The sequence below is a fragment of the Impatiens glandulifera genome, chromosome 5, assembly GCF_907164915.1.
Source record: "Impatiens glandulifera chromosome 5, dImpGla2.1, whole genome shotgun sequence".
NCBI lineage: Eukaryota > Viridiplantae > Streptophyta > Magnoliopsida > Ericales > Balsaminaceae > Impatiens > Impatiens glandulifera.
The window spans coordinates 28,833,982-28,858,990 of record NC_061866.1 but is presented as its reverse complement, the minus strand read 5'-3'; the positions used below and the strand labels follow the sequence as shown (position 1 = coordinate 28,858,990).

Genomic DNA, 25,009 nt, shown 5'->3' with positions numbered 1-25,009 from the left:
GATCGTGGTACAGTATGTATTGGTGACATCCTTTCCTAGGATGGCTTTACCAATGATGTCGTTGAGGAGCTGATATTCGGTCTTCAACGATGACCGTGCACCGTGATAATCGACTGGAGAGTTGGATCGGGAAAATTCTAGAGATATTTCGGCTTTCTATTCAGCCGAAACGGACAGGTCTGTAAGATCTTCTTTGGAAAGATCGAAGCACCGAGCAAAGTCTCGCTCGGTGAAATCGAAAACCGTTCTCTTACCCTTGACTGAATAAAAGTGTCAAAGAATGGAGTGCCACGAAAAACTCTGGCATTGTGAAAGAACTCGGTCACTATTTCAGAGAATATGATATGTTTGTCATCCAGGAAGGACCAAAGACCGGTACTCTCCAAAGACTTGATCATTTTGAAAATTTCGTAGTTTTTTGTGCCTTGTGCTGAGTCAAAATCAACTTGAAGGATGTTCTGGAACTGAGACATTTTTGCCTTAGTAAGAGGAGAGTTTGAGGGTGTGAATATTTGTTTGATACTCATCTAACTTATATATTAGTTGGAGGGTGATATAGATGAGTAGTATTATCCAGAGGGTAGCAGGTAATTTAGTTTATTGACCATAGGATAAAATATCTTGCATGAATTAGGTGTGTTTACAGTCTAAGGGTGTGAGTCATAAGCCTGGACAATGAAAGATATTATATCTTCACGTCTTTTGAGGCATGACTGCTTTGTTTTGAAAAGGAATCTTTTCAGAACAGATACGTCCAAACATAGACAATTGTTCCATATTTGTAGGGAAGCCAAATATTCCAGAGTATATTATATTCAAACCGGTTGGTTTTCAGTCCGTCCCGATACAGTTAATTAGTGTAGGTACTAAGTAACTGGTCGGTTTACTGTAACTGATAGACAAAGTGGTTCTTCAATAAATACGATGGTAAATTCGGTTTCCGAAATTTTAGGAAGAACTGCGGTTTTATCTGTCCAAACCGATTTTTCCTTTTAGTGATTAAGGATTTTAAGAAATGATTTGATTTATATCGGTTAGACCGAGGATGTTTCTGAAATAAGAAAACTTAGCTTTCTGCACAGGCTTTGTGAAGATATCGGCTACTTGTTGATCAGTTGATACATATTCCAACCGGATGTGCTTTTGCATGAAATTTTCCCGGATGAAGTGATGTCTTATGTCAATGTGCTTGGTTCTATAATGTAAAACCGGATTGTATGTGATTGTTATGGCACTGGTGTTGTCACAGAAAATAGGAGACTCTTCGGCGATAATACCAAAGTCCTTTAGTTGTTGTTGAATCCATAGAAGTTGTGAACAACAACTTCTGGCTGCCAGATATTCAGCTTCTGCGGTTGACGTAGCAACCGACGTTTGCTTCTTGTTGTGCCATGAAACAAGCCGATCACCTAAGAATTGGTATGTTCCGCTGGTACTTTTTCTATCAACTTTACATCCTGCATAGTCTGCGTCAGAATAGTTTGTTAAGTTAAAACTTGAGTCCTTTGGATACCACAATCCGACTTCAGGAGTTCCCTTTAGATATTTCTAGATTCGTTTAGAGGCTGTATAGTGGGACTGCTTGGGATTAGCCTGGAATCTTCCACACACTCCGACCACAAAAAATATATCTGGTCTACTTGCTGTCAGGTACAAAAGTGAACCGATGATTCCACGATAGGCTGTCAGGTCTACTCCCTGACCCTCATCATCTTTATCCAGCTTGATTGTTGAGCTCCTTGGGGTGGCGGCAGAGGAACATGTGTCCATCCCAAATTTCTTTGGAAGTTCCTTTGTATATTTGGACTGATTGATGAAGGTTCCTCCTTCCAATTGTCTAACTTGAAGACCTAGGAAGAAGCTTAATTCTCCCATCATACTCATTTCAAATTTGTTAGTCATCAGGGTTGAGAATTTATCACACAGTTTAGAATCGGTTGATCCGAAAATGATATCATCTACATATATTTGAACAAGTAGGATGTGTCCTTTTTTCTCAAATTTAAATAGGGTTTTATCCACTGAACCTATGGTGAAGTCATGATGTATCAGAAATGCGGTTAATGTATCATACCAAGCTCTAGGAGCTTGTTTTAAACCCTAAAGAGCCTTATTTAAACGATATACATGATTAGTTAAGTCAACATTTTTAAAATCGGATGGTTGTTCAACGTATACTTCTTCACGTAGGTCACCATTTAAAAATGAACTTTTAACATCCATTTGGAATACTTTAAAATTTTTAAAAGCAACAAAGGCTAGAAAAATTCTAATGGCTTCAATTCTAGCTAAAGGAGCAAATGATTCTTCAAAATCAATGTCTTCTTCCTGTTTGTATCCTTGTGCCACTAATCTAGTTTTGTTCCTCGTAACCAAACCGTCTTTATTGAGTTTATTTCTGAATATCCATCTTGTTCCTATGACCGATTGATCTTTCGGTCTAAGGACTAGATACCAGACTTTATTACTCTCAAACTGGTTTAACTTTTCTTGCATTGCTAAGATTTAATCCGGATCCATGCTTCATCCACCCTTTTTGGCTCAATCTGGGATATGAAAGAGGAATTAAAGTATTCCTCCAGTTTTTATCGCCTAGTTTGGATGGGTTTTGAAGGGTCACCTATAATAAGCTCAGGAGGATAATTTGTTCCTTTTGAGATTCGGTTTGTGAATGTCTACCAAATTACCGTTTGTTTGATCAAGGCTAGACATGTCGGTAGGCTGAACAATAGTGTCATACCGACCGATTTCCTCAGTTTGAACCGAGGTGTTAGCTTCCTACTATGTGGCAGCTTGATCCGACTGGGTTTCAACAACACCCATTTGGTCATGGACAAACCGCCTGTAAATTGGAATCTCATCTTCACTATCAGAATGGATATTATTATTTTCCAATCTGTTGTGTAGATCAAAGGATGATGCAGTGTTACTTTAAACTGATTCATCGAATACAACATGAAGAGTTTCTTCCACGGTTAAAGTTCTAGTATTATATACTCTATATGCTTTACTAACCGCTGAATATCCTAACATTATCCCAATATCGGATTTTACATCAAAAGAAGATAAGTAGTTTTTTCCATTAATGTGAATGTAACATTTACAACCGAAAATTTTAAGATACCGAATGTTAAGAATTCTATCAAAATACACTTCGTATGGTATTTTATTGTGAAATTTGTTAATCAAAGACCGGTTTTGTGTATAACATGCAGTATTGATAGCTTCAGCCCAAAATTTTTGAGCAACACCTGAGTCGGCTATCATAGACCTTGCGGCTTCCTTGAGAGTTCGGTATCTTCTCTCAGCCAAGCCGTTCTGTTGAGGAGTTCTAGCACTAGACAACTCGTGTCTAATGTCGGATTCATCAAGAAATGCATTTAGAGTACTATTTGTAAATTCGGTTCCTAAGCCTGTCGGATTCATCACTCCTAATGCTATTTATGCGTGTTGATTTTTCATTTTGTAAACGCTTAAGCAGTGTAATTAAGTTGGATGCGGTTTCACGTTTAGATGCCAAAAACATGACCCATGTATATCTAGATTAATAATCAATAACAACCATAGTGTAAAGCATACCACCTAGGCTGGTGACCCTAATCGGTCCAAATAAATCCATGTGAAGAAGATCTAAACATCGGTTAGACTGAATGTGCCCTTTACTCTTAAAGGTTGATTTAGTTTTTTTACCCATTTGACATGCTGTGCACACCTTATCCTTATTAAATACTATATCAGGAATTTCTTCAACTAACTTTTTATTGCGGATATAGTTTAAGGTTTTGAGGTTTAGATGGTTTAACCTTTTATGCCATAACCAGGTTTGATCAGTTTTAGCTACCATGCAAACGGTGTGTTCCACTTCATTTTTCCAGTATACCATGTATATGTTTCCTAACCTATTTCCGGTTAGTAGTGTACTGCCTTGAGAATTTTTAACTAAGCATGCATGTTTAAGAAATTCTACAGTATATCCAGCATCACACATCTGACTAATACTAAGCAGGTTAAAATGTAGATTTTCAACTAAAAGTACATTGTTAATTGTTAAATTACCATGGACAATCTTACACTTGCCCACAGTTCTACCTCTTGAGTTGTCACCAAAGACTATCATTGCACCGGTTTCTATTTTAATATCGGTCAGAAGGTTGCTATTTCGGTCATATGTCTGGAGCAACCGCTGTCCAGGTACCACTCAGAATTTCTTAGCCGTTTAATAACCTACAAAATACACATATTTACAACTATTTGGTACCCACATTTACTTGGGTCCACGGTTGATTAGTCTTTTGGGTATCCAGACTTTAATAAGTCGGATAACTTTCCCGGTTATGGTTCTAATTCTTTTTCTGTGCTTGTCTTGATATCTTTCTGTTGTCCTAATAGTGCCTTATTTTGTAGTGGCTTTTGGTCTATTCTATGTGGTCGTGGATCGGTTTGTTTACCTGCTGGCCGTTTGACTTTCCTTCTCTCAAGATAAAGTCATTTTTCCGAGTCAGTTGGACTTACATATATTATTTCTTCTTCCGGTTTTGAATCACGTTGTTCCTCATCGTCGGTTGAAGAGCTCATGACAAATCTTATAAAGGGAAGATTGTCTTTTGTGAGTTTCATTTCCTTAGAACGGTTTCGGTTGGCGGATTTGTTGTCTTTGTATCCAAGACCAAATTTGCATTTGGGATGTCTTTGATATTTAGACAACTGGTTCACCGCTTCACTAGACCTTTTCCATGCGGCTATTCGATACCTGGTTCGTGCATCTTCCTCTCCGGTCAACTCTTGAACTGACTCATTGAGTTGTTTAGTCTCAGAGGATAGTTTAGGTGCTGCCTCGATTTCTAAGATTTCATCAGATTGAATACTATCGGTTTCAAGATTGGGGGGCCGGGGTAGTGTTATTGGGTCGGTTCTAAATTTGAGTCGTGTTGGTACTAAGGTTAATAGATTTTTATACTCTACTACCATGTCATTTAGTGAATTAACTAAATCATCTTTAGTAAATTCTTCACAAGAAAAATCAAAATCAAATACATGTTCTTCGTTTGCCATGAGACAAGAGAGTTCATCATCACTGTCACTGTGAGCCCATAAACTTCTTCCATCATCGGCTATCAGTGTTTTCTGAATTTCCTTCCCTTCACCGGTTTGTGAATAGTTGTTTCTTTGTTTCTGATCATCCGGCTTCCGGTTATCCTGTCTTGTTTTTCTGCATTCCCATCTGAAATGTCCCAAACAATTCCGTTCTTGTCAAATACCCTTACATTTCGTTCTTGTCAAATGTTATACACCACTACTCCAAAGCTGCACTTGAACAAGCTTGTTGCAAATAGATTTCCCTTAGCTTTGAGTAGCGTGACTTCTTTGATTTCATTCCATTCGCTCGGGAAACTTATCAATTTCAGGCTTTTATAGAATTTGTCCCAAAGCTCCGAAGCAATACAGCAGCTCTCGAATAGGTGATCTATGGTTTCTTCATTTCTTCTGCAGAGAAGATAGCTCGCGTCCGGGATGCTCGTATACTTGCTGATAATGATCACGAGTGTTGAGTCTTTCCCAGAAGGCGAGCTATAGGATGAACTGGTGTCGAGGGATAATCTTCGTCGACCATACAAAAGGATCCCATTCTACTTTTTGCGCTTTTTACTGGGTTACCTCTCATACTTTCTTCAATATCAGCTTCCCAATGTCCTCAACTTTACAATAATGAATATCCGGTCTGTCGTGAAGTTGTATGTTACTTATATGATCAAGTATTCTCTGTCCTTCTATATTTTTTTCTCAAGAGTGAGTCCCAATTCTCGTCTTTATTGTCTATGAGTTTCGCTTCTGCGCAATCCCTTCTGATACGGGTATTTTGAAACTCCTCCATGTGGATGATAGACTGGTTTTCAAACCAGGAGTCGTGCTAGAATAAAGTGCATTTCCCGTCCCCATCTGGATGTCATAAAGATCTGTAATATCGCTTCTTAGTTTAAGAATTTTTTTTAGAGACCAGCTCATACCTTCATGAATTTTGCAGGTTTAGATGTTGGTTTCTTATTTCATAAACCTCGTATGCACCCATTTGATCCATAGTAACTCCTGATTGTGCTCCAAAGCCCACAGATACTTGAAGGTGAGAGCTTTGTTCCACTCGATACAGTTCTTCAAGCCGATGCCTCCCTCGTCCTTCGGTTTGCAGAGAGCGGTCCATTTGACTTTTTTTCCTCCTCTTCCGCTACTGCCCCAAATAAATTTCATCATCAGCGTGTCGAGATCCTTCATTACCTTCTTCGGAATGACCATCTGCTGCGCCCAATAGACAACTATGCCTATGATCATGGTTTTTATAAGTTCGATTCTCCCCGTATAAGAAAATTTTTTCGATGCCCAACTAGATATTGTGTTTTTACCTTTTCAATCAGCGGCTTGTAGTGTGAGATCTTGATCTACTTCGCGATTAATGGAATTCCTAAGTACCATACAGGAAAGCTGCCTTCCTTGATGCCCATGATATTGAAGATGTCCTACTTTGTTTCGTCCTTCACGCCTCCATAAAATGCCATACTTTTGTTTTCATTAATAGTTAAAGTTATAACCTAAGAAAAGAACGTTAGTGCAACCCTAATAGTTTTAATGGAATCAATGTCTGTGTGCGCTAAAATGAACAAATCGTCAACAAAGCATAAATGAGTTAACTCCTTTAACTCACAGAATGGGTGAAAGATGTATGGACAATTCTTTCGGAACATCGCGGAGATGCTCTCAAAATTGCCATGATAGCTACGAAAAGATAAGAAGAGAGGGAGTCCCCTTGCCTTACCCCGTTTTACCTCTTGAAATAGCATCAGTGGACTCCATTGATGCTAACAACAAAGTAGGATTATGAAACGCACTGCATAATCCAATCAATAAAAATTATAGGAAAAGCGGAAACAACCAAAAAGTCTTGAATGGCTTCCCATCTAACAGAGTCGAAAGCTTTCTTATATCTATTTTGAAAGCCACTCTAGGGGATATTTTCTTTTTTCCGTAGCCTTTTAAAAGTCTCTACATGAGAAGAATATTATGAGAGATTGTCCTACCGAGGATGAATGTAGATTGATTATGATTTATAATTTTTCCTATGACATTTTTAAATCGTTTAGAAATGATTTTTGAAATTATTTTATATATCACATTGCAGCAGGAAATTGGTCTGAAATCTTGTACTTACACGTGTACTATAGTTTTGGGGATCAAGGTTAAAACCACTATATTCTATTACTTTAACATCTTCCTATTCTTGAAAAACTCTTTAACCCCATTAGTAACGTCTTTACCCACAACCAACCAATTGTCTTTAAAGAATTGTGCATTAAACCCATAAGGACCCGGGCTTTTATTCCCATCAATACTAAACAGAGTTTCATTAACCTCAACACTCGTGACCCCCCTTATTAGCTCGCGACTACCTTTTGCAGAGATTTTCCTATCAATAATATGATAAAAGGTATTCAGGTGACTTTGATGCTGCTTTCTTGTACCCATAAGCTGCTTATAGAAATCGATAGTCAAATCTTGTACACCCTTTTGACCCTGAACATATTCACCATTGTTAGGATCTAGGTCGCGGCTGGAGGACCGGGTTTCGGCCGGTTAGCGCATTTCACTCAAAGGGTGGTGATTAATCCGGTTAGAGATTAATACCGGAGTTTCAATACTACACAAACTGTCACAAACCCTTGAACCAGGTTTAAGCGCGGAAGTGGTTTGTTTCAGGTTGAAGCAGCACACTCACAAGATAGGCAGAACCGGATTTGGATGAGACAGGTTTGGAAGTTGTTGAGTCGGTTTTGGATCTTAGTAATTCGGTTTAGGTAATGTATAGTCGGTCGAAACGGTTAGTGCAGATCGGTAATAAAGTAAAGTAAGCAGAAAGCATGCAACAAGACATATTTTATGGATGTTCGGAGAGATAAAGCTCCTACGTCACCCCTTCCTCTCGAAACCGCGAGAAGGATATTCACTAAGGAATACAAAGACAATCCGATCGAGACTTATTTCCTGCTCGATAACACCCGTATAATTTTAACCGAAATTGTAGAATTACACTTCAACTTAGCAATTAAGCTTTCTAGAGATATAATACAATCTTATCACTTAGGCTGTAGAATGTTCAGAACTTGTAACCCTCTTAAAATCCCTTGTGTCACCCCCATTTACTCCTCTTCACCTCCTTCTTTTATAGATGAAATATGCCAACGGTCACATTTCATTTCCTTGAATCTGATTGGTTGAGCAGAGGTTCAGTAATTCAGACCTAGCGGTCTAGTCTTTAGACCTGGCGGTCTAGTCTTCCAGTGTGTAGGTCAAACCGGCTAGGTTTGTCTTTTACTCAATGTGGTAACTGTCGGTTAGACAGTTATCTGTACTTGGAAGATTGCCTTTCTAATTTAAGCTGAAGTAGAAAGATCTTGTAGGACTATCTTCTGCAGCCTGCAGACTGTCCTCAGACTTGTATGAATATGGCAATGTTCAGTCTGTTCCTTTGGTATCATTCTCAACAGATACCCGAAGTGTCTTTTTATGTTGGTCGGTTATTAAGGTTAACCGAATTACTTCCGGTTTTTTCCATGCCTTCTGATTGGCCGATTGATTCTGGCCTTCTAGTTTAACCGATCTTGAGTTTCTTGTGCGGTCAGGTTTTTGGTCGGATTGATAACTTGACCGTTTGAGTTTCTTAACCGGTTGAGTTACTTAGCCTATTGAGTTGCTTGACCGGTTTCGTTGCTTGACCGTTCCTGCATAGGAGATTTGTTTCTGTTAAGTTCTATTAACCGGTCTAATTTTATCTAACAATTTCTCCCTTTTTGATTATTTTATTTAAAATATTCAAAATCTTGTTAGATTGCAAATATAGGCCGGTCTTGTTTTTAAGAGTTTGTTTGGCCGGATTTTTGGAAATTAACTTGGGAGAATTTTTCGAAAAAATTTTGGAAAATTTTGAGAAAATTTTTGAAAAATGTTATATTTTATCTTATCAATTTCTCCCTTTTTGATTATTTTATTTAAAATATTCAAAATCAAGTAGGATTGCAAATATAGGCCGGTTTCCAAAAATTACTTTATAAGAACCGAAAATAAAAGTAAAGAAAGCCCCTATTTCTTCGCTCTGGACGGCAGGAATTGTTCCATCAGTTCATCGGTTGGTTGTCCCTTAGCCGGTTGATCCGGCCTTGAAGAGGAACCTCCAGCTCCTGAGGTGTCCGTGTGAGAAGGGAATGGTTGACCGATCGTTCTGATTGGAACCGCATCTAAAACCCGCTGTCTTGTGAGTTGTGGCTGATCATCTTCTTCGAAATCATCCTCAGTGTGCAAAGCTAGGTTGAGCGGAGGGTCAACAACTGTCTCGGTGATTCTGTTCAGCAGTATGTTGACTTGCTCTTTTTTTGAAGGAGCTTTCCTTTTACGTGTGGCCGGAGCCGATGATGAGACAACCGCCTAGGACTTCTTGTGAATCTTTGCATAATCCTCGTACAATTGTTTCTGAGCTTGTAGCCGCTTAGCATCTTCGGCTTGTGTTGCCGCCATGGTTTTTGCGATGTCCGGTTTGGTGACCGCTATGTTTCGCAGATGTTTGGCTATGTTCGCATCCGACCATGCCGCCTCCATCTTTTTCCGCGTCTCCTCGTCCAGCGCATCTTGAAGTTGTCGGGCCGCGAGGGAATTCGCCTCCTCAGTTGCTTTATCCGTAGCAAGTTTGGCCTTTATCAATTCAGTCACCTGTTCGGTGACCGCCTTGAGGTCAGCCTCAAGCTTGGTGTTCCTTTCCTCAAGACTTGTATTCTTTTCTTCAAGACTTATGACTCGGTCGAGTATTGAACCGGCTTGGGCACTTGACCGCTCCAGGTCCTCATCGACCTTTGTAAGCCGTTGCTCGGTTTTTTCTTGAGACCGTTTCCATCTCTGGCACCTTTTTGCTAACCGACTCGAGGTCATCCACCAACTTTGGAGTCATATCCTCCAAGGCCTTGGTTCGCTTAAGATGAGCGTCGTACAGTACATCGGCATTACCGTAGTTGGTTTCGGCCGATGTGATCCGCTTGACCGCCTCGCCAAGATCATCCCTTGTTGTCTCGGATATCTTGACCGCTTGGACCGTGGTTTTCTTAATTTTCTTCTTCCAAGGTCGAACCACGTCGTTGGCAAATTCTTCTATGATAGATATGACCCTCTCTTCCGTAATGGCCGGTTCTGAATCCCTGGGTTGATCAAATGCGCGTGTGTCGGTGAGAGGTGTCTCTGTCCTTTCGTCGGTCATTTGGATAGTCTGATCTGCTGGAGGAGAGGCTGGCACTTCATCGATCGAGTTCTGACCGCCATCATCCCTATGAGACAGTGAGTTCGTCGTTTCTTGTCGTTCGGGCACTACTTCAAGCCGCGCCACTTCATCGCTCAGCTCCCTTTCCTTGACCGCAAGCAGCTCCAACACCAAGAGTTGTAGTTGGGAGTTCGGTGTGTCCGGAGTGTGTTTTTCTCTAAGGCATTGAATGTGTTCGGTGAGTTTTATTAACCGAGCACGAGGTTCTATTAATGCGTATCGGTCTAAGGCGGTTTTGGCATCTTCAGCCTTTGTGAGGATGATGACTTCCTCCTCCATCTCCATCAACCTTTCGAATTTTTGGCCAACGGATAGACCCGGTAGCATGTCTTTGTAAAATAGATGATGTCGGTGCCGGATCCATTGACATAATACTTCGGACGCCTCGCGACCATGCTGGTTGATTTCTTCCATGATTCTGCTCACAATATTCTCGGCCACCTCCTGGGTGTTGTCGTTAGCGTGAACATCTTCTTCCCCAGGGCCGTCTGCACCGGTATCAGCATTGTCAAGACTGGCCGATTGATCCTCGCTTATTCGGTCTTCCCCTTTACCAGACTGATCTTCTTCGGTATTGTGGGAATTTGTTCGGTCAGAGTTGGAGGCCAAATCGTCCTCATTGGGTGTTTCAGACTGCGGATCAGCAGATTCGATCGGTTGTTTGTCTTTCTTGCCTCCGGATTTTTCTTTTACCGGAGCTACTTTCTTTACGGCTCCCTTCTTCCTTCTGCCACCTATAGAACCGGAGACCTTTCTTGTGCTCTTCCTGTCCGTGAATTGGCGGGATCTTATGATTTTACTTGACGAAAGAAGAACATCAAGACCGGTGTTGATGTTGTGGTGGAGCATAATCTTCCCAAGTGGGATGGCGTATCCCCATGACCGGGTGGAATCCGGTTTCACCATTTCACAAAAGTTATTGAAAATGTCCTTCGCCCAATTTGTTCTGATGCTGTTTACTAAACCGGCAAGCATCTCGATTTTCGCCCGGGTGAGACTATCATAGTTTCCCCCTCTAGCCTGGACCGATTTTGTGAAGATATCACATAGCGGTCTGTACTCCGGTCGAAGACTTGTTTTCTTTCCGGAGACCCCGATAGGAACTTTAGTTTCCGAAAGAACTTGGCAAGCCGCTTCGAAAGTCTCTTGTTCTAGGGTCGACGGGAGGTTGGTTCCTTCTGATGGCAGGCGTAGTATATCAGCAACTGACTCTTCTGTCAACTCTAGCTGCTGACCGCTAACAGTTGCGGTTATTGTTCTTTCGGCGAGAGATACGGTTTGGAAAAATTCCTCCACCGCTTCCTGGTATAGAACTAACGGACTGCCTAGGAAGTATTCGAGTCCGGACTCGGAGATCCTGGATAGGACTTGCTTTGCCGGAGCCGAACCGTTTGCTCAGATTTCTTCAAAGTCGACCTGGACGATATGTTTGAATAGTGCAGAATCGCGATCCATTGTTGATGATTGAATCGAGAGGGCAAGAGAAAACTGTTTTGAGAGAGTTTGAGAGTTAGAGAGAGAAAGCTGTTTCGCGTAAGAATGAAATAAAATGGCCAAGGACCCTATTTATAGTTGCGGTTTGGAATCCCAACCGTCGCAAACCGTCCCATCATCTTTAAGCGGGAATTTTCCCTCCAAGTGCATTGGGCGGCAAACAATGGGCGGCAAGCCAAAGGCGGCAAGCCGAAGGCGGGAAAAGATTGGCGGCAAATCAAAGCGGGAAACCAAAGGCGGGATATTTGAGCGGGAGTTTTTGGGCGGGAAATTTCCCTCCAAAGATTTTGAGTGGTCTTTTGATTTCGGTTTTATATAAGGCGGTCCCTTTTTAAAACCGTTTATGAAGTGATGTGATTTATTAACCGCGATGATGCGGTTTTTGATTTTGACCGGATTTTTCAACGAATACGAAGTGATTTATCGATATTAACCGGTTAGTTAGATGGATGTTCTGATTTTGCAACTTTTGATCCGATTATGAAACTGAAATAGATTTTTATTGAAGAAAGAGTACAATATAGAAACCGATACATGGATCGGTTTAGAAATAGAAATACATAAGAAATAAAGATACAACTTATGTAATAACTACCCTAGAAAGCTTTTCTTCCACCCCATCCATATCAAGAATGTTTGAAGGAGATGCTGGTGTGCCCGGTCCAAATTCTGGACGATATTTGAGAATGAGCCGACTTATATGAGGAGCATATCCGAGACCTTTCTTGGTCAGCACCATAGTTTTTTGATTTTGGAAAATGACCGATGACCAATTGATAGGCGTATTGCTAACAATGTAGGTCATCATATCAAACATTCTTTTCGTGTAGCGTTGATTCGGAGATTGACAAATGATAGATCGGTTAACAATCTCATGGAGGAGTTGGATGTGGTGGGCAAGGCGGGTTTTTAGCCCGTAGTTCTCCACCGGTACATCGGTTCCAGTGAACATTTGAGAGTAGTCGGTCGCTGCACTTCCCACCCTTGTTGGGAAATCGGAAAACCCTTCTATGGGCAGGTTGAACATTTGAGCAAACTCGTTTTCATCCAGACAGAAGGTGTGATCTCTTACTGTGGAAACAATGTAGTTTCCTCTTATACAGGCACTTCTGAAGAAGGTCTTGACATCCGGAAGAAGTATGGGACCGGATTCTTCGAGAAAGGTGCGAAGACCGGTGTCAATGAGGGACTCAAACATGAGCTCCTTGGTTTCCAGATCCTAATGTTCCATACAGGAATCGAAATCGATGCTCAAGAAGTTTCCTAGAGTTCGGCTCGGCATGATTCAAACTTTTCTAGGAGAGAGAGAGAGAGAGTTCAAGAAATTTTTGTTTTGAGATGTGTTAAGTTGGTTAGGGGGTGGTTCCTTATATAGATCTGATTTTGGAGGAAAAATATCAGCATTTAATGTTGAATATCAGTTTTGTCTTATTAAAGAAGAGAATATTTATGGTTTCAAAACGTATTGGGAAGAGGTTACTTTTGACCGGTTCCGGAGCTCGAGGTAAGAATCTAGTTCAAAAGTAACTAAGTTAGTTGGATAGTAATTACTCATGTAGTTGGGAGTTACTACATTAATTGAATGTTACTTTTCATTAATCACGGATGTTATAAGAAAAGTAACCGATTGAAATCGAAGATAACATAAGCCAAGACGAGATGATCATAAAAGAAGTTGAACAAAGATACAACCGTTGCGTACAGCAAAATGAACGGTTGTAGGAAGGAGTGACTTAATATCCGTTGGAGTTGGTGTGACCGTTGGAGTTGATGTGGCGGTTCTTCTTCTTCCAAGCTTTTCCAAACCGCTCATAAAATGAGTCAGTGACCTCTTTTGTGATTACCTGGGCCTGGTTCAACCCTTCGCCCGGACAGGGTGGAACTCCAAGCTCTAGAAGCAGACAGCTTAGTTGAGGAACGAGACCGACTGTTCGAACGCCAATCATCCAGATTAGGACGTCGAACAACACCCTTGACCAGTTGACCGGTGTACCCGTGGTTATAGCGGCCATCATGTTGAAAGCAGCGGTACAATAAGTGTTGGTTACATCCCTTCCCAGGATGCCTCGACTGATCACGTCGTTGAGAAGCTGGTATTCATCTTTCAACAGTGACTTGGCACCGTGGTCATCAACTGGTTGATTTGACCAGGCAAAGGCTAAGGAGATCTCGGCTAAGTCGGTCAGCCCTTGCTTTGGTAGGTCAAAACTTCTTGCAAAGTCACTTTCAGTGAAATCGAATACAATCCCTCCTACTTTTGACTGAATATGTTTGTCAAAGTGAGGAGTTCCACGAAAAACCTTGGCATTGTAGAAGAATTCCAGTACTGATTCAGGGTAGATGACATGTTTGTCATCTATAAAGTGTTGGAGACCAGTGTCTTCAAGTGACTTGATCATCTTGAAGACATCGTAGTGTTCAGTACTTAGGGCAGATTTGAAATCCACTTGAAGGATGTTTGGAAACTGACACATTTTGTCTTGGTGAGAGAATAAGTTATATCTTGTGATGGTTTTATTTAAGGTTTGCCTAACTTATATATTAGTGGAGGGATGATCTTATTATCCAGTGTGTCACGGGTAATGATGTATATTAACCATAGGATAAAATATTTTGCATGAAATAAGCATGTCTACAGCCTAGGATGTTGGTCATAGGCCTGGACTGTGAAAGATATCATATTTTCACGTCTTTTGAGGTATGACTAGTTTTACTTTGAAAAGGCAGTTTTTCAGAAAAGAAAAGTTCAAACACAGATAATTATTCCACTTTTGTTTGGAGGCCAAATAATCCGAAATAAACTATTTCCAAACCGGTCAAATATCAGTTGTTCGTCCCGATGCGGTTATTTGGTGCATGCACTAAGTAACCGGCCGGTTTACTCTGACTAATAGACCAAGCGGTTCTTCCATAGATACCTTGGTAAATTTGGAATCTGACAATTTAGGAGGAACTACCGGTTTTCTTTGTCCGAACCGATTTCCCTTTTTAAGCATCTTTAGGGATGATCTAACTAATGTCGGTTAAACCTAGTGTGAGTCTGAATTGAGAAAACTTAGCTTCTTGAAGAGGCTTTGTGAAGATATCGGCTACTTGTTTATCTGTTGATACATATTCCAGCCGGATATGCTTCAGCATGACATGTTCCCGAATGAAGTGGTGCCTTATGTCAATGTGCTTGGTTTTGGAGTGTAGAACCGGATTGTAGGTGATTGCTATGGCACTTGTGTTGTCACAGAAAATTGGAGACTCTTCGGTCGTGATACCGAAATCCTTCAATTGTTGTTGGATCCAAAGAAGTTGTGAAAAACAACTTCCGGCTGCCAGATATTCAGCTTCTGCGGTTGATGTGGCAACTGATGTTTGTTTCTTGTTGTGCCATGAAACAAGCCGATCACCTGGGAATTGGAATGTTCCGCTTGTGCTTTTTCTATCAACCTTGCAACCTGCATAGTCTGCATCTAAATAACTTGTTAGGTTAAAGGATGAGTCCTTTGAATACCACAAACCGACTTCAGGAGTTCCCTTTAGGTATTTCAAGATTCGCTTTGCGGCTGTGTAGTGAGATTGTTTTGGGTTGGCCTGAAATCTTCCACACACACCGACCGCAAATAGAATATTCGGTCTACTTTCTGTCAGGTATAGAAGAGAACCGATGATTCCTCGGTAAGCTGTCAGGTCTACTGCTTGACCCTCATCATCTTTGTCCAATTTGAACGTTGAGCTCATTGGAGTAGCGGCTGAGGAGCATGTTTCCATCCCAAATTTCTTTAACAGTTCCTTAGTATACTTGGGTTGGCTTATGAAAGTTCCTTCTTTGAGTTGCTTAACCTGAAGACCTAGGAAGAAGTTTAATTCTCCCATCATACTCATTTCAAATTTGTTAGTCATCAGGGTTGAAAACTTATCACATAACTTAGGATCGGTTGAGCCGAAGATGATGTCATCTACATAAATTTGAACAAGTAGGATATGTTCCTTTTTCTCAAACTTAAAAAATGTTTTGTCCACCGAACCGATGGTAAAGTCATGTTTTAATAAGAATGCGGTTAGTGTGTCATATCAGGCTCTAGGAGCTTGATTTAGACCGTATAAAGCTTTGTTTAACAGGTATACATGGTTGGGTAGTTCAGCATTTTTGAAACCTGGTGGTTGTTCAACATACACCTCTTCACGTAGGTCACCATTCAAAAATGCACTTTTAACATCCATTTAAAAAACTTTAAAGTTTTTGAAAGCAGCAAAAGCTAGAAAAATCCTAATGGCTTCAATCCTAGCTATAGGGGCAAATGATTCTTCAAAATCAATGCCTTCTTCCTGTTTGTATCCTTGTGCCACTAATCTGGCTTTGTTCCTCGTGACCAAACCGTCTTCATTGAGTTTATTTCTAAATACCCATCTTGTTCCTATGACCGGTTGATCTTTCGGTCTAGGGACTAGGTACCAGACTTTATTACTCTCATACTTGTTTAACTCTTCTTGCATTCCCAAGATCCAATCCGGATCTGAAAATTCTTTATCCACTCTTTTCGGCTCAATCTGGGATATAAAAACGGAATTGAAGTATTCCTCCAGCATTTGACGCCTAGTTCGAACGGGTTCTGAAGGGTCACCTATAATTAGCTCAGGAGGATGCTTTGTATTCCTTTTGAGGTTTGGTTCGGGAATGTCTACCAAATCACCGTTTACTTGATCAAGACTAGACATATCGGTAGGCTGAACAGAGGTGTTAGACCGACCGATTTCCTCGGTTTGGACCGAAGTGTCAGCTTCCTGTCGTGGGACAGCTTGATCCGGCTGGGTTTCATCATTACCCATTTGGTCATGGACAAACTGCCCGAAAACCGAAATTTCATCTTCACTGTCAGAATGGATATTGTTATTTTCCAATCTGTTGTGTAGATCAAAGCACGATGCAGTGTTGCTTTCAACCGATTCATCGAAAACAACATGAAGTGATTCCTCCACGGTTAAGGTTCTATTGTTATACACTCTATATGCTTTACTCACTACTGAGTAACCTAACATGATCCCAGTATCGGATTTTGCATCAAAAGAAGATAAATAGGTTTTGTCATTTATGTGAATGTAGCATTTACATCCGAAAATTTTAAGGTACTTAAGGTTAGGAACCCTATCAAAGTATACCTCATAAGGTGTCTTGTTGTGAAACTTTTTGATCAAAGACCAGTTTTGTGTGTAGCATGAAGTATTGATAGCCTCAGCCCAAAATTTCTGAGCAATACCCGAATTGGCTATCATGGACCGTGCGGCTTCCTTGAGAGTTCGGTTTCTTCTCTCGGCCAGGACGTTTTGTTGAGGAGTCCTAGTACTAGACAACTTGTGTCTAATACCGGATTCATCAAGAAATGCATTTAGAGTGCTATTTGTAAATTCGATTCCTCTATCACTCCTAATGCTATTAATGCGTGTTGATTTTTCATTTTACAAACGTTTAAGCAGTGTGATCAAATTTGATGCGGTTTCACGTTTGGATGGTAAGAATATTACCCATGTATACCTAGAGTAATCATCAACAACTACCATAGTGTAAAGCATACCTCCTAAGTTGACGACCCTAATCGGTCCAAATAAATCCATGTGAAGAAGTTCTAGGTACCGGTTAGATTGGATGTTTCCTTTACTCTTGAAGGTTGACCTAGTTTGTTTACCCATTTGACATTCTGAACAGACCTTATCCTTATTAAACACTATGTCAGGAACTCCTTCAACCAACTTTTTACCGCGAATATAGTTTAAGGTTTTCATGTTTAAGTGGTTTAGTCTTTTATGCCACAGCCAGGTTTGATCGGTCTTAGCTATCATGCAGACAGGATATTCTACTTTAGCTTTCTAGTCTACCTTGTAAATATTTCTTAGCCTATTTCCGGTTAGTAGTATGGTACCTTGAGAATTCTTAACTAAGCATGCATGTTTAAGAAATTCTACAGTGTATCCAGCATCACACATTTGACTAATACTTAGCAAGTGAAAACGTAGGTTTTTAACTAAGAGTACATTATCAATTGTTAAGTTGCCATGGACAATCTTACCCTTGCCCACAGTTCTACCATTTGAGTTGTCACCGAAAGTGATTAATGCACCGGTTTCTATTTTGATGTCGGTTAGAAGGTTATTGTTTCCAGTCATGTGTCTGGAGCAACCACTATCCAAATACCATTCAGAGTTTCCAAGCTGTTTCTTTATCTCCTGCAAAATGTACATATTTACAACTATTTGGTACCCACATTTACTTGGATCCACAAGAGATTAGTCCCTTGGGTATCCAGACTTTGACGAACCGGACAGCTTTCCTGGTTAAGGTCTTAACTATCTTTCTGGCACTTGGATTTGAGTCTTTTTGCTTTCCTAAGAAGGCCTTGTGTGGGGATGATCTTTGGTTTGTCATATGCGGTTGTGAGTTGGCTTTCCTATTTTTGGACTGGTTGGCTTTCCTTTTCTCAGGGTGAAGCCATTTCTCAGAATCAGTTGGACCTACATAGGTTAGTTTGTCTTCCGTATAATAGGCAATCAATTCCTCTTCAGCGGTTAAGGAACTTCTAACAAAACTTACAAAGGGAAGATCATCCTTTGTGAGCCTTACTTTGTCTAAGTGTTTTTGGTTTTTGGATCTATCGTTTTTGTATCCTAGACCAAACATGCAAAAAGGGTGTCTTTTATAACTACACATCTTTCTTACCATTTCACTAGATCTTTTCTATGCGGCCATTCTATATTGGAGTCGGGCATTTTCTTCCTCGGTCAATTCTTGAACTGACTCTTTGAGTTGTTCAGTCTCAGAGGATAGTTCAGGTGTTGACTCGGTTTCTAAGGTAGGGGTTTCATCAGGTTGTATGATCTTTGGTTCGGTCAAGGTGGGTACTATGAGGTCGGCTCTAAAGTTGGGTTGCTTAGGTAATAAGGTTAATAGGTTCTTATACTCTGCTACCAAATCATTCAATGCATTGTATAACTCATCTTTAATAAATTCTTCACAAGGAGAGTCAAATACATGTTCCTCATTTGCCATGAGGGATGTGAGATCATCATCACTGTCACTGTGAGCCCATAAGCTACCTACATCATCGGCTATCAGTGCTTTCTAAACCTCACTTCCTTCACCGGTTTGTTGGTAGTTATTTCGGTTATTCTGATTGTCCGGTTTCCGGTCATCTCTCCTCGGTTTTCTACACTCCCACTTGAAATGTCCCAAACAGTTACAGTTATAACATCTTACATTAGATTTATCACCGTAGTTATAGTTGTTTGTCGGTTAGCCTCTCTTCATGAATCTCCCAAATTTTTGTGCAAGCATTGCCATGGCATCCTCGGTGAACTGTTCAGCGGTTCTGATCGGTGTAGGTACAACCGGTTCTGTGGATGTGATCAATGCTCTGGTTGAGGTTGAGGCTAAGACTTCTTCTTCAGTCCTAGATCTTATTTCAAACTCATATGCCTTAAGATCTTCGAATACATCATGTAGTTTCATCTTGCTTAGGCAGTTTGATTCCCTCATTGTCATTGTCTTTATGTCCCACGCACTTGAAAGAGATCTTAATGCTTTCATGATGACCTCCTTGTTTTCATACCTTTTGCCAAGAGTTGCTAGCTCGTTTATCACACCTGTGAACCGGTCACTGTATTCTCTCATTGTTTCTCCTGGTTTCATCTTGATGTTTTCAAACTTCTGAGTAGCTACCATTACCTTGTTTTCCTTGGTTCTTTCATATCCTTCATGAATCTGAATCACCGTTTCCCATGTTTCCTTAGCTGTTTTGCAATCTCTGATCTTGCAATATGTGTTTCTGTCCACACCGTTGGAGATGCGGTTTTTGGCATGGTTATCCATATTGTTTCTTCTTCTATCTTCAGCTGTCCAATCCTTCCTGTCCTTGTCAATGATTATCGGTCCTTCAGCTATGATGAACTGCATTTCGTCATCCATGGTGATTAAGTGCAGGTACATGCGTGCCTTCCAGTTGACAAAATCGTCACCTTCTAGCATTGGGGGCCTATCGAAAGACATGCTTGCTTGAGTATTAAAACTAACTGCTCTGATACCAATTGTAAGGATCTAGGTCGCGGCTGGAGGACCGGGGTTCGGCCGGTTAGCGCGTTTCACTCAAAGGGTGGTGATTAATCCGGTTAGAGATTAATAACGGGGTTTCAATACTACACAAACTGTCACAAACCCTTGAACCAGGTTTAAGCGCGGAAGTGGTTTGTTTCAGGTTGAAGCAGCACACTCACAAGATAGGCAGAACCGGATTTGGATGAGACAGGTTTGGAAGTTGCTGAGTCGGTTTTGGATCTTAGTAATTCGGTTTAGGTAATGTATAGTAGGTCGAAACGGTTAGTGCAGATCGGTAATAAAGTAAAGTAAGCAGAAAGCAAGCAACAAGACATATTTTATGGATGTTCGGAGATAAAGCTCCTACGTCACCCCTTTCTCTCGAAACCGCGAGAAGGATATTCACTAAGGAATACAAACACAATCCGATCGAGACTTATTTCCTGCTCGATAACACCCGTACAATTTTAACCGAAATTGTAGAATTACACTTCAACTTAGCACTTAAGCTTTCTAGAGATAGAACACAATCTTATCACTTAGGCTGTAGAATGTTCAGAACTTGTAACCCTCTTAAAATCCCTTGTGTCACCACCATTTACTCCTCTTCACCTCCTTCTTTTATAGATGAAATGTGCCAACGGTCACATTTTATTTCCTTGAATCTGATTGGTTGAGCAGAGGTATAGTAATTCAGACCTGGCGGTCTAGTCTTCTAGTGTGTAGGTCAAACCGGCTAGGTTTGTCTTTTACTCAATGTGGTAATTGTCGGTTAGACAGTTGTCTGTACTTGGAAGATTGTCTTTCTGATTTATCCTGAAGTAGAAAGATCTTGTAGAACTATCTTCTGCAGCCTGCAAACTGTCCTCAGACTTGTATGAACATGGCAATGTTCAGTCTGTTCCTTTGGTATCATTCTCCACAGATACCTGAAGTGTCTTTTTATGCTGGTCGGTTATTAAGGTTAACTGAATGACTTCCGGTTTTTCCATGCCTTCTGATTGACCGATTGATTCTGGCCTTCTAGTTTAACCGATCTTGAGTTTCTTGTGCGGTCAGGTTTTTGGTCGGATTGATAACTTGACCGGTTGAGTTTCTTAACCGGTTGAGTTACTTAGCCTATTGAGTTGCTTGACCGGTTGCGTTGCTTGACCGTTCCTGCATAGGAGATTTGTTTGTGTTAAGTTCTATTAATCGGTCTAATTTTATCTAACAACCATCATCATTCTTCAGCCTGTATATATTGTTTCTCATGTTTCTAGCCTTGCATTTTCTGTAGAAGAAAGTTGTGTTTTTGTCACCCAACGAGAGCTAGATTTGTCTTGATTTCTGTCTAACAAAATTATCTTCAAGTTGACTTAGCTTCCTGAAGTTTTCAAGCGCATCCCTTTCTGTTTCATTGAGTTGTTCATCACTATCATCCCTTAATAACATTTTCTGAACTTCTTCTAGTTCTTCTCTAGCAACCAGAACTCTATTGGAGATATTGCTGAACTTTTTCTTGTCAAAGTTTTGAAGATGATTTTTTAGGAGCTTAAACTTCTCAGAAATCCTATATATGTTGGATCCCCTGACATCTGTAGACCATACGCTTTCGTGAATACCCTTGAATTTTTCATTTTTCATCCAGAAATTGAAAATTTTAAAGGACCTTTTGAACCTTTCTTCTTTTTCCTAGAACAATTTAATCGGGCAGTGATCATATATACTCGGATATACAGATTGACACAGAATGGACCGAGTGACAATCTCAAGAAGTAACTGAGTGCTTCGACCGAGGCGGGTTTTTAACCCATAGGTTTCCACCGTCTCGAAGGTTCCTAAGCAGCGGTACACATAGTAGTATTCATCAGTGCCCTCCAAGGCCGGAAAATCAGAGAACCCTTCTTTGGGCAGATTGAAGAGGGTGGCAAATTCGGCTTCATCAAGCCGGAAGGTATGATTCCTTACAGTGGTTACAATGCGGTCTCCCCAGTTGACAGCATTTCTAAAAAATTCCTTGACATCCTCAGTCAGTATGGGACCGGATTCGTCAAGGAAAGCTTGTAGACCGGTAACAATGAGGCTTTCAAACATGTGTTTCTTTGGATGGTCATAATCCCATTCGGCCAAGCATGAGCCGAAGTCAACACTTAGAAAATTACCCAAAGTTCGGCTTGGCATGATTATGATGTAGAGAGAGAGAGAAATTCAAGAGAAGTGCAAGTGATTGTGGATGTGAGAAAGTGAAGGGAGGATGGCTCCTTATATAGAGTCGTTTTTGGAGGGAAAATCTGAGCATTGATTGTTAGTTTTGTTTTATTAAGGAAAAGAATCTTTTCCTTTCCAAAGTGCCTTGGGAAGTGGCGGTATGCAGATCTCGAGGTAAATGTTTGTTGGAAAGTAACCAGATTAGTTGGGAATTAAATGTGCAGGTGGTTGGGAGTTATCTCATTAAATTGGATTATCTCATTAAATGCATTTAACACATAATGATATATATTAGATGGAGACCGAAGACGGTAGAGACAACACCGAAAATGACATACATAAATGATGAAGTTAAGGAAAGCACAAATAAAACCGAAGTGGACATGGATGAGGCCGATATGGTTAATGATGCATCCGGTACATGCAGCAAAACGACCGGATGCCAGATGAAGTGACTTAACGAGGAGGGTTGAAGTTTCTCCTCCTCCATTCTCTTTCAAACCGACTGTAGAAAGAGTCGGTCATTTCCCTAGTTAGCACCTGAGCCTGGTTCAGGCTTTCGCCAGGGCAAGTTGGAACACCGAGTTCCACCAGAAGGGTGCTCATTTGGGGAATGAGACCGACTGACTGGACGTTAATCATCCAAACTAAGGTGTCGAACAGCACCCGGGACCAGTTTACCGGTGTGCCAGTAATGATGGCGGCCATCATATTGAAACTCGCCACGCAGTAGGTGTTAGTGACATCTCTTCCAAAGATGCCCCTTCCTAACACATCATTGAGGAGCTGGTACTCAGCCCTCAAGAGAGATTTAGAACCATGATCATTGACAGGTTCATCCGACCGGGCAAAGGCTAGGGATACCTCAGCCTTAATGTCCGCAGGAGGATTGAGATCTGTGATCCCTTGCTTGGGCAGACTGAAACACCGACCAAAGTCCTGCTCGGTGAAGTCGAAAATTACCCCCCCAACTTTGGATTGGATGTGGGTCTCAAAATGGGGTGTTCCCCGGAATACTCTGGCATTGTAGTAGAATTCCATAACGGATGCAGGATAGATGATTTGCTTATCATCCAGAAAATACTGGAGACCAGTATCTTCTAACTTCTTAATCATCCGATACACTTCATAGTGTTCGGTACCGGTACAGGATTCAAAATCTACTTGGAGGATGTTTGGGAATTGAGACATGGTTAGTTTGCCTTAGTGAGAGAGTATTCTTGTGACTTGTGAGTTTTGTGGTGAGTGTTGCCCTCTCTTAAATACTAGTTTAGGGGCTATCCTATTGTCCAGACATTAAATGGAATGACATGTATTAACTGCAGGATAAAAGGTTTTTCACCAAAATGGGTATGTTTGCAGTCTAGGTGTCGGTCATAGGCCTGAACCGTGAAAGATATCAAAAGATCTTCACGTCTTTTTAGGCGCGACCAGTTTTCTTTGAAAAGGCAACATTTCAGAACAGACATCTACAAACATTGGTAGTTGTTCCACATCTGTGAAATTCAAATAATCTAGGATGACCTGCTTCCGAATCGGTCAGTCATCAGTTGTTCATCCCGATGCGGTTAGTTGGTGTTTCCACTAAGTAGCCGGTCGGTTTACTCTTTCTGATGAGCTGGGCGGTTCTTCCATAGGCATCTTGAGAATTCAAAGATCAGCAGCTTAAGAAGAACTACCTGTTTTATCTGTCGAGGCCGGTTTTCCTTTTAAGTATCCTTAGGAAGGATCTGGCTGATATCGGTTAAACCGAGAGTAAGTCTGAATTGAGAGAACTTAGCTTCCTGTAGAGGCTTTGTGAAGATATCGGCTACTTGTTGATCGGTCGGTACGTATTCCAGCCGGATATGCTTCAGCGTGACATGCTCTCGAATGAAGTGATGCCTTATGTCAATGTGCTTAGTTCTGGAGTGGAGAACCGGATTGTAGGTAATCGCTATGGCACTTGTGTTGTCACAGAAGATCGGGGACTCTTCGGCTAGGATGCCGAAATCCTTCAGTTGCTGTTGGATCCAGAGAAGTTGAGAACAGCAACTTCCGGCCGCCAAGTATTCAGCTTCTGCGGTTGATGTAGCCACGGATGTCTGCTTCTTGCTATGCCATGATACCAGTCGGTCACCGAGGAACTGACATGTTCCGCTGGTGCTCTTTCTGTCAATTTTGCAGCCTGCATAGTCTGCGTCTGAGTAGCTCGTTAAATTGAATGATGAGTCCTTTGGATACCACAGACCGACATCAGGTGTGCCCTTTAGATACTTCAGTATCCTCTTTGCGGCTGTGTAATGGGATTGCTTTGGATTTGCTTGAAATCTCCCACACACACCAACTGCAAACAGGATGTCCGGTCTACTTGCTGTCAGGTACAGCAGGGAACCGATCATGCCCCGGTATGCAATCTGATCTACTGATTGCCCTTCATCATCTCTGTCCAATTTAATGGATGAACTCATTGGAGTGGCCGCCGAGGAGCAGGTGTCCATACCGAATTTCTTTAGAAGCTCCTTGGTATATTTCGGTTGACTGATGAATGTTCCTTCCTTGAGTTGCTTAACCTGAAGACCTAGGAAGAAACTTAATTCTCCCATCATACTCATTTCAAATTTGTCAGTCATCATTTTTGAAAATTTGTCACAAAGCTTGGGGTCAGTGGAACCAAAAATAATATCATCTACATAGATTTGAACAAGTAGTATATGTTCCTTCTTTTCAAATTTGAACAAGGTCTTATCCACTGAACCGATGGTGAAATCATGCTCTAATAGGAATGCGGTTAGCGTATCATACCAGGCTCTTGGTGCTTGCTTTAGACCGTATAAAGCTTTGTTCAGCCGGTATACATGGTTTGGAAATGCAGCGTTCTTAAAACCGGGCGGTTGTTCAACATACACTTCCTCACGTATATCACCGTT

At 41.0% G+C, this 25,009-nt stretch overlaps 1 protein-coding gene across 1 annotated transcript; it reads right to left on the bottom strand.

The window, feature by feature from the left end:
- Positions 1 to 9,465: 9,465 nt before the first annotated feature.
- Positions 9,466 to 23,141, bottom strand: LOC124939175 (rootletin-like). The gene is made up of 6 exons (XM_047479680.1): positions 22,919 to 23,141; positions 13,833 to 14,195; positions 13,684 to 13,766; positions 11,306 to 11,647; positions 9,938 to 11,197; positions 9,466 to 9,885 (listed from the first exon to the last, which is right to left on the bottom strand). Exons 1-6 carry the CDS (start codon positions 23,139 to 23,141, stop codon positions 9,466 to 9,468), a joined length of 2,691 nt encoding a protein of 896 aa, XP_047335636.1.
- Positions 23,142 to 25,009: the final 1,868 nt, after the last annotated feature.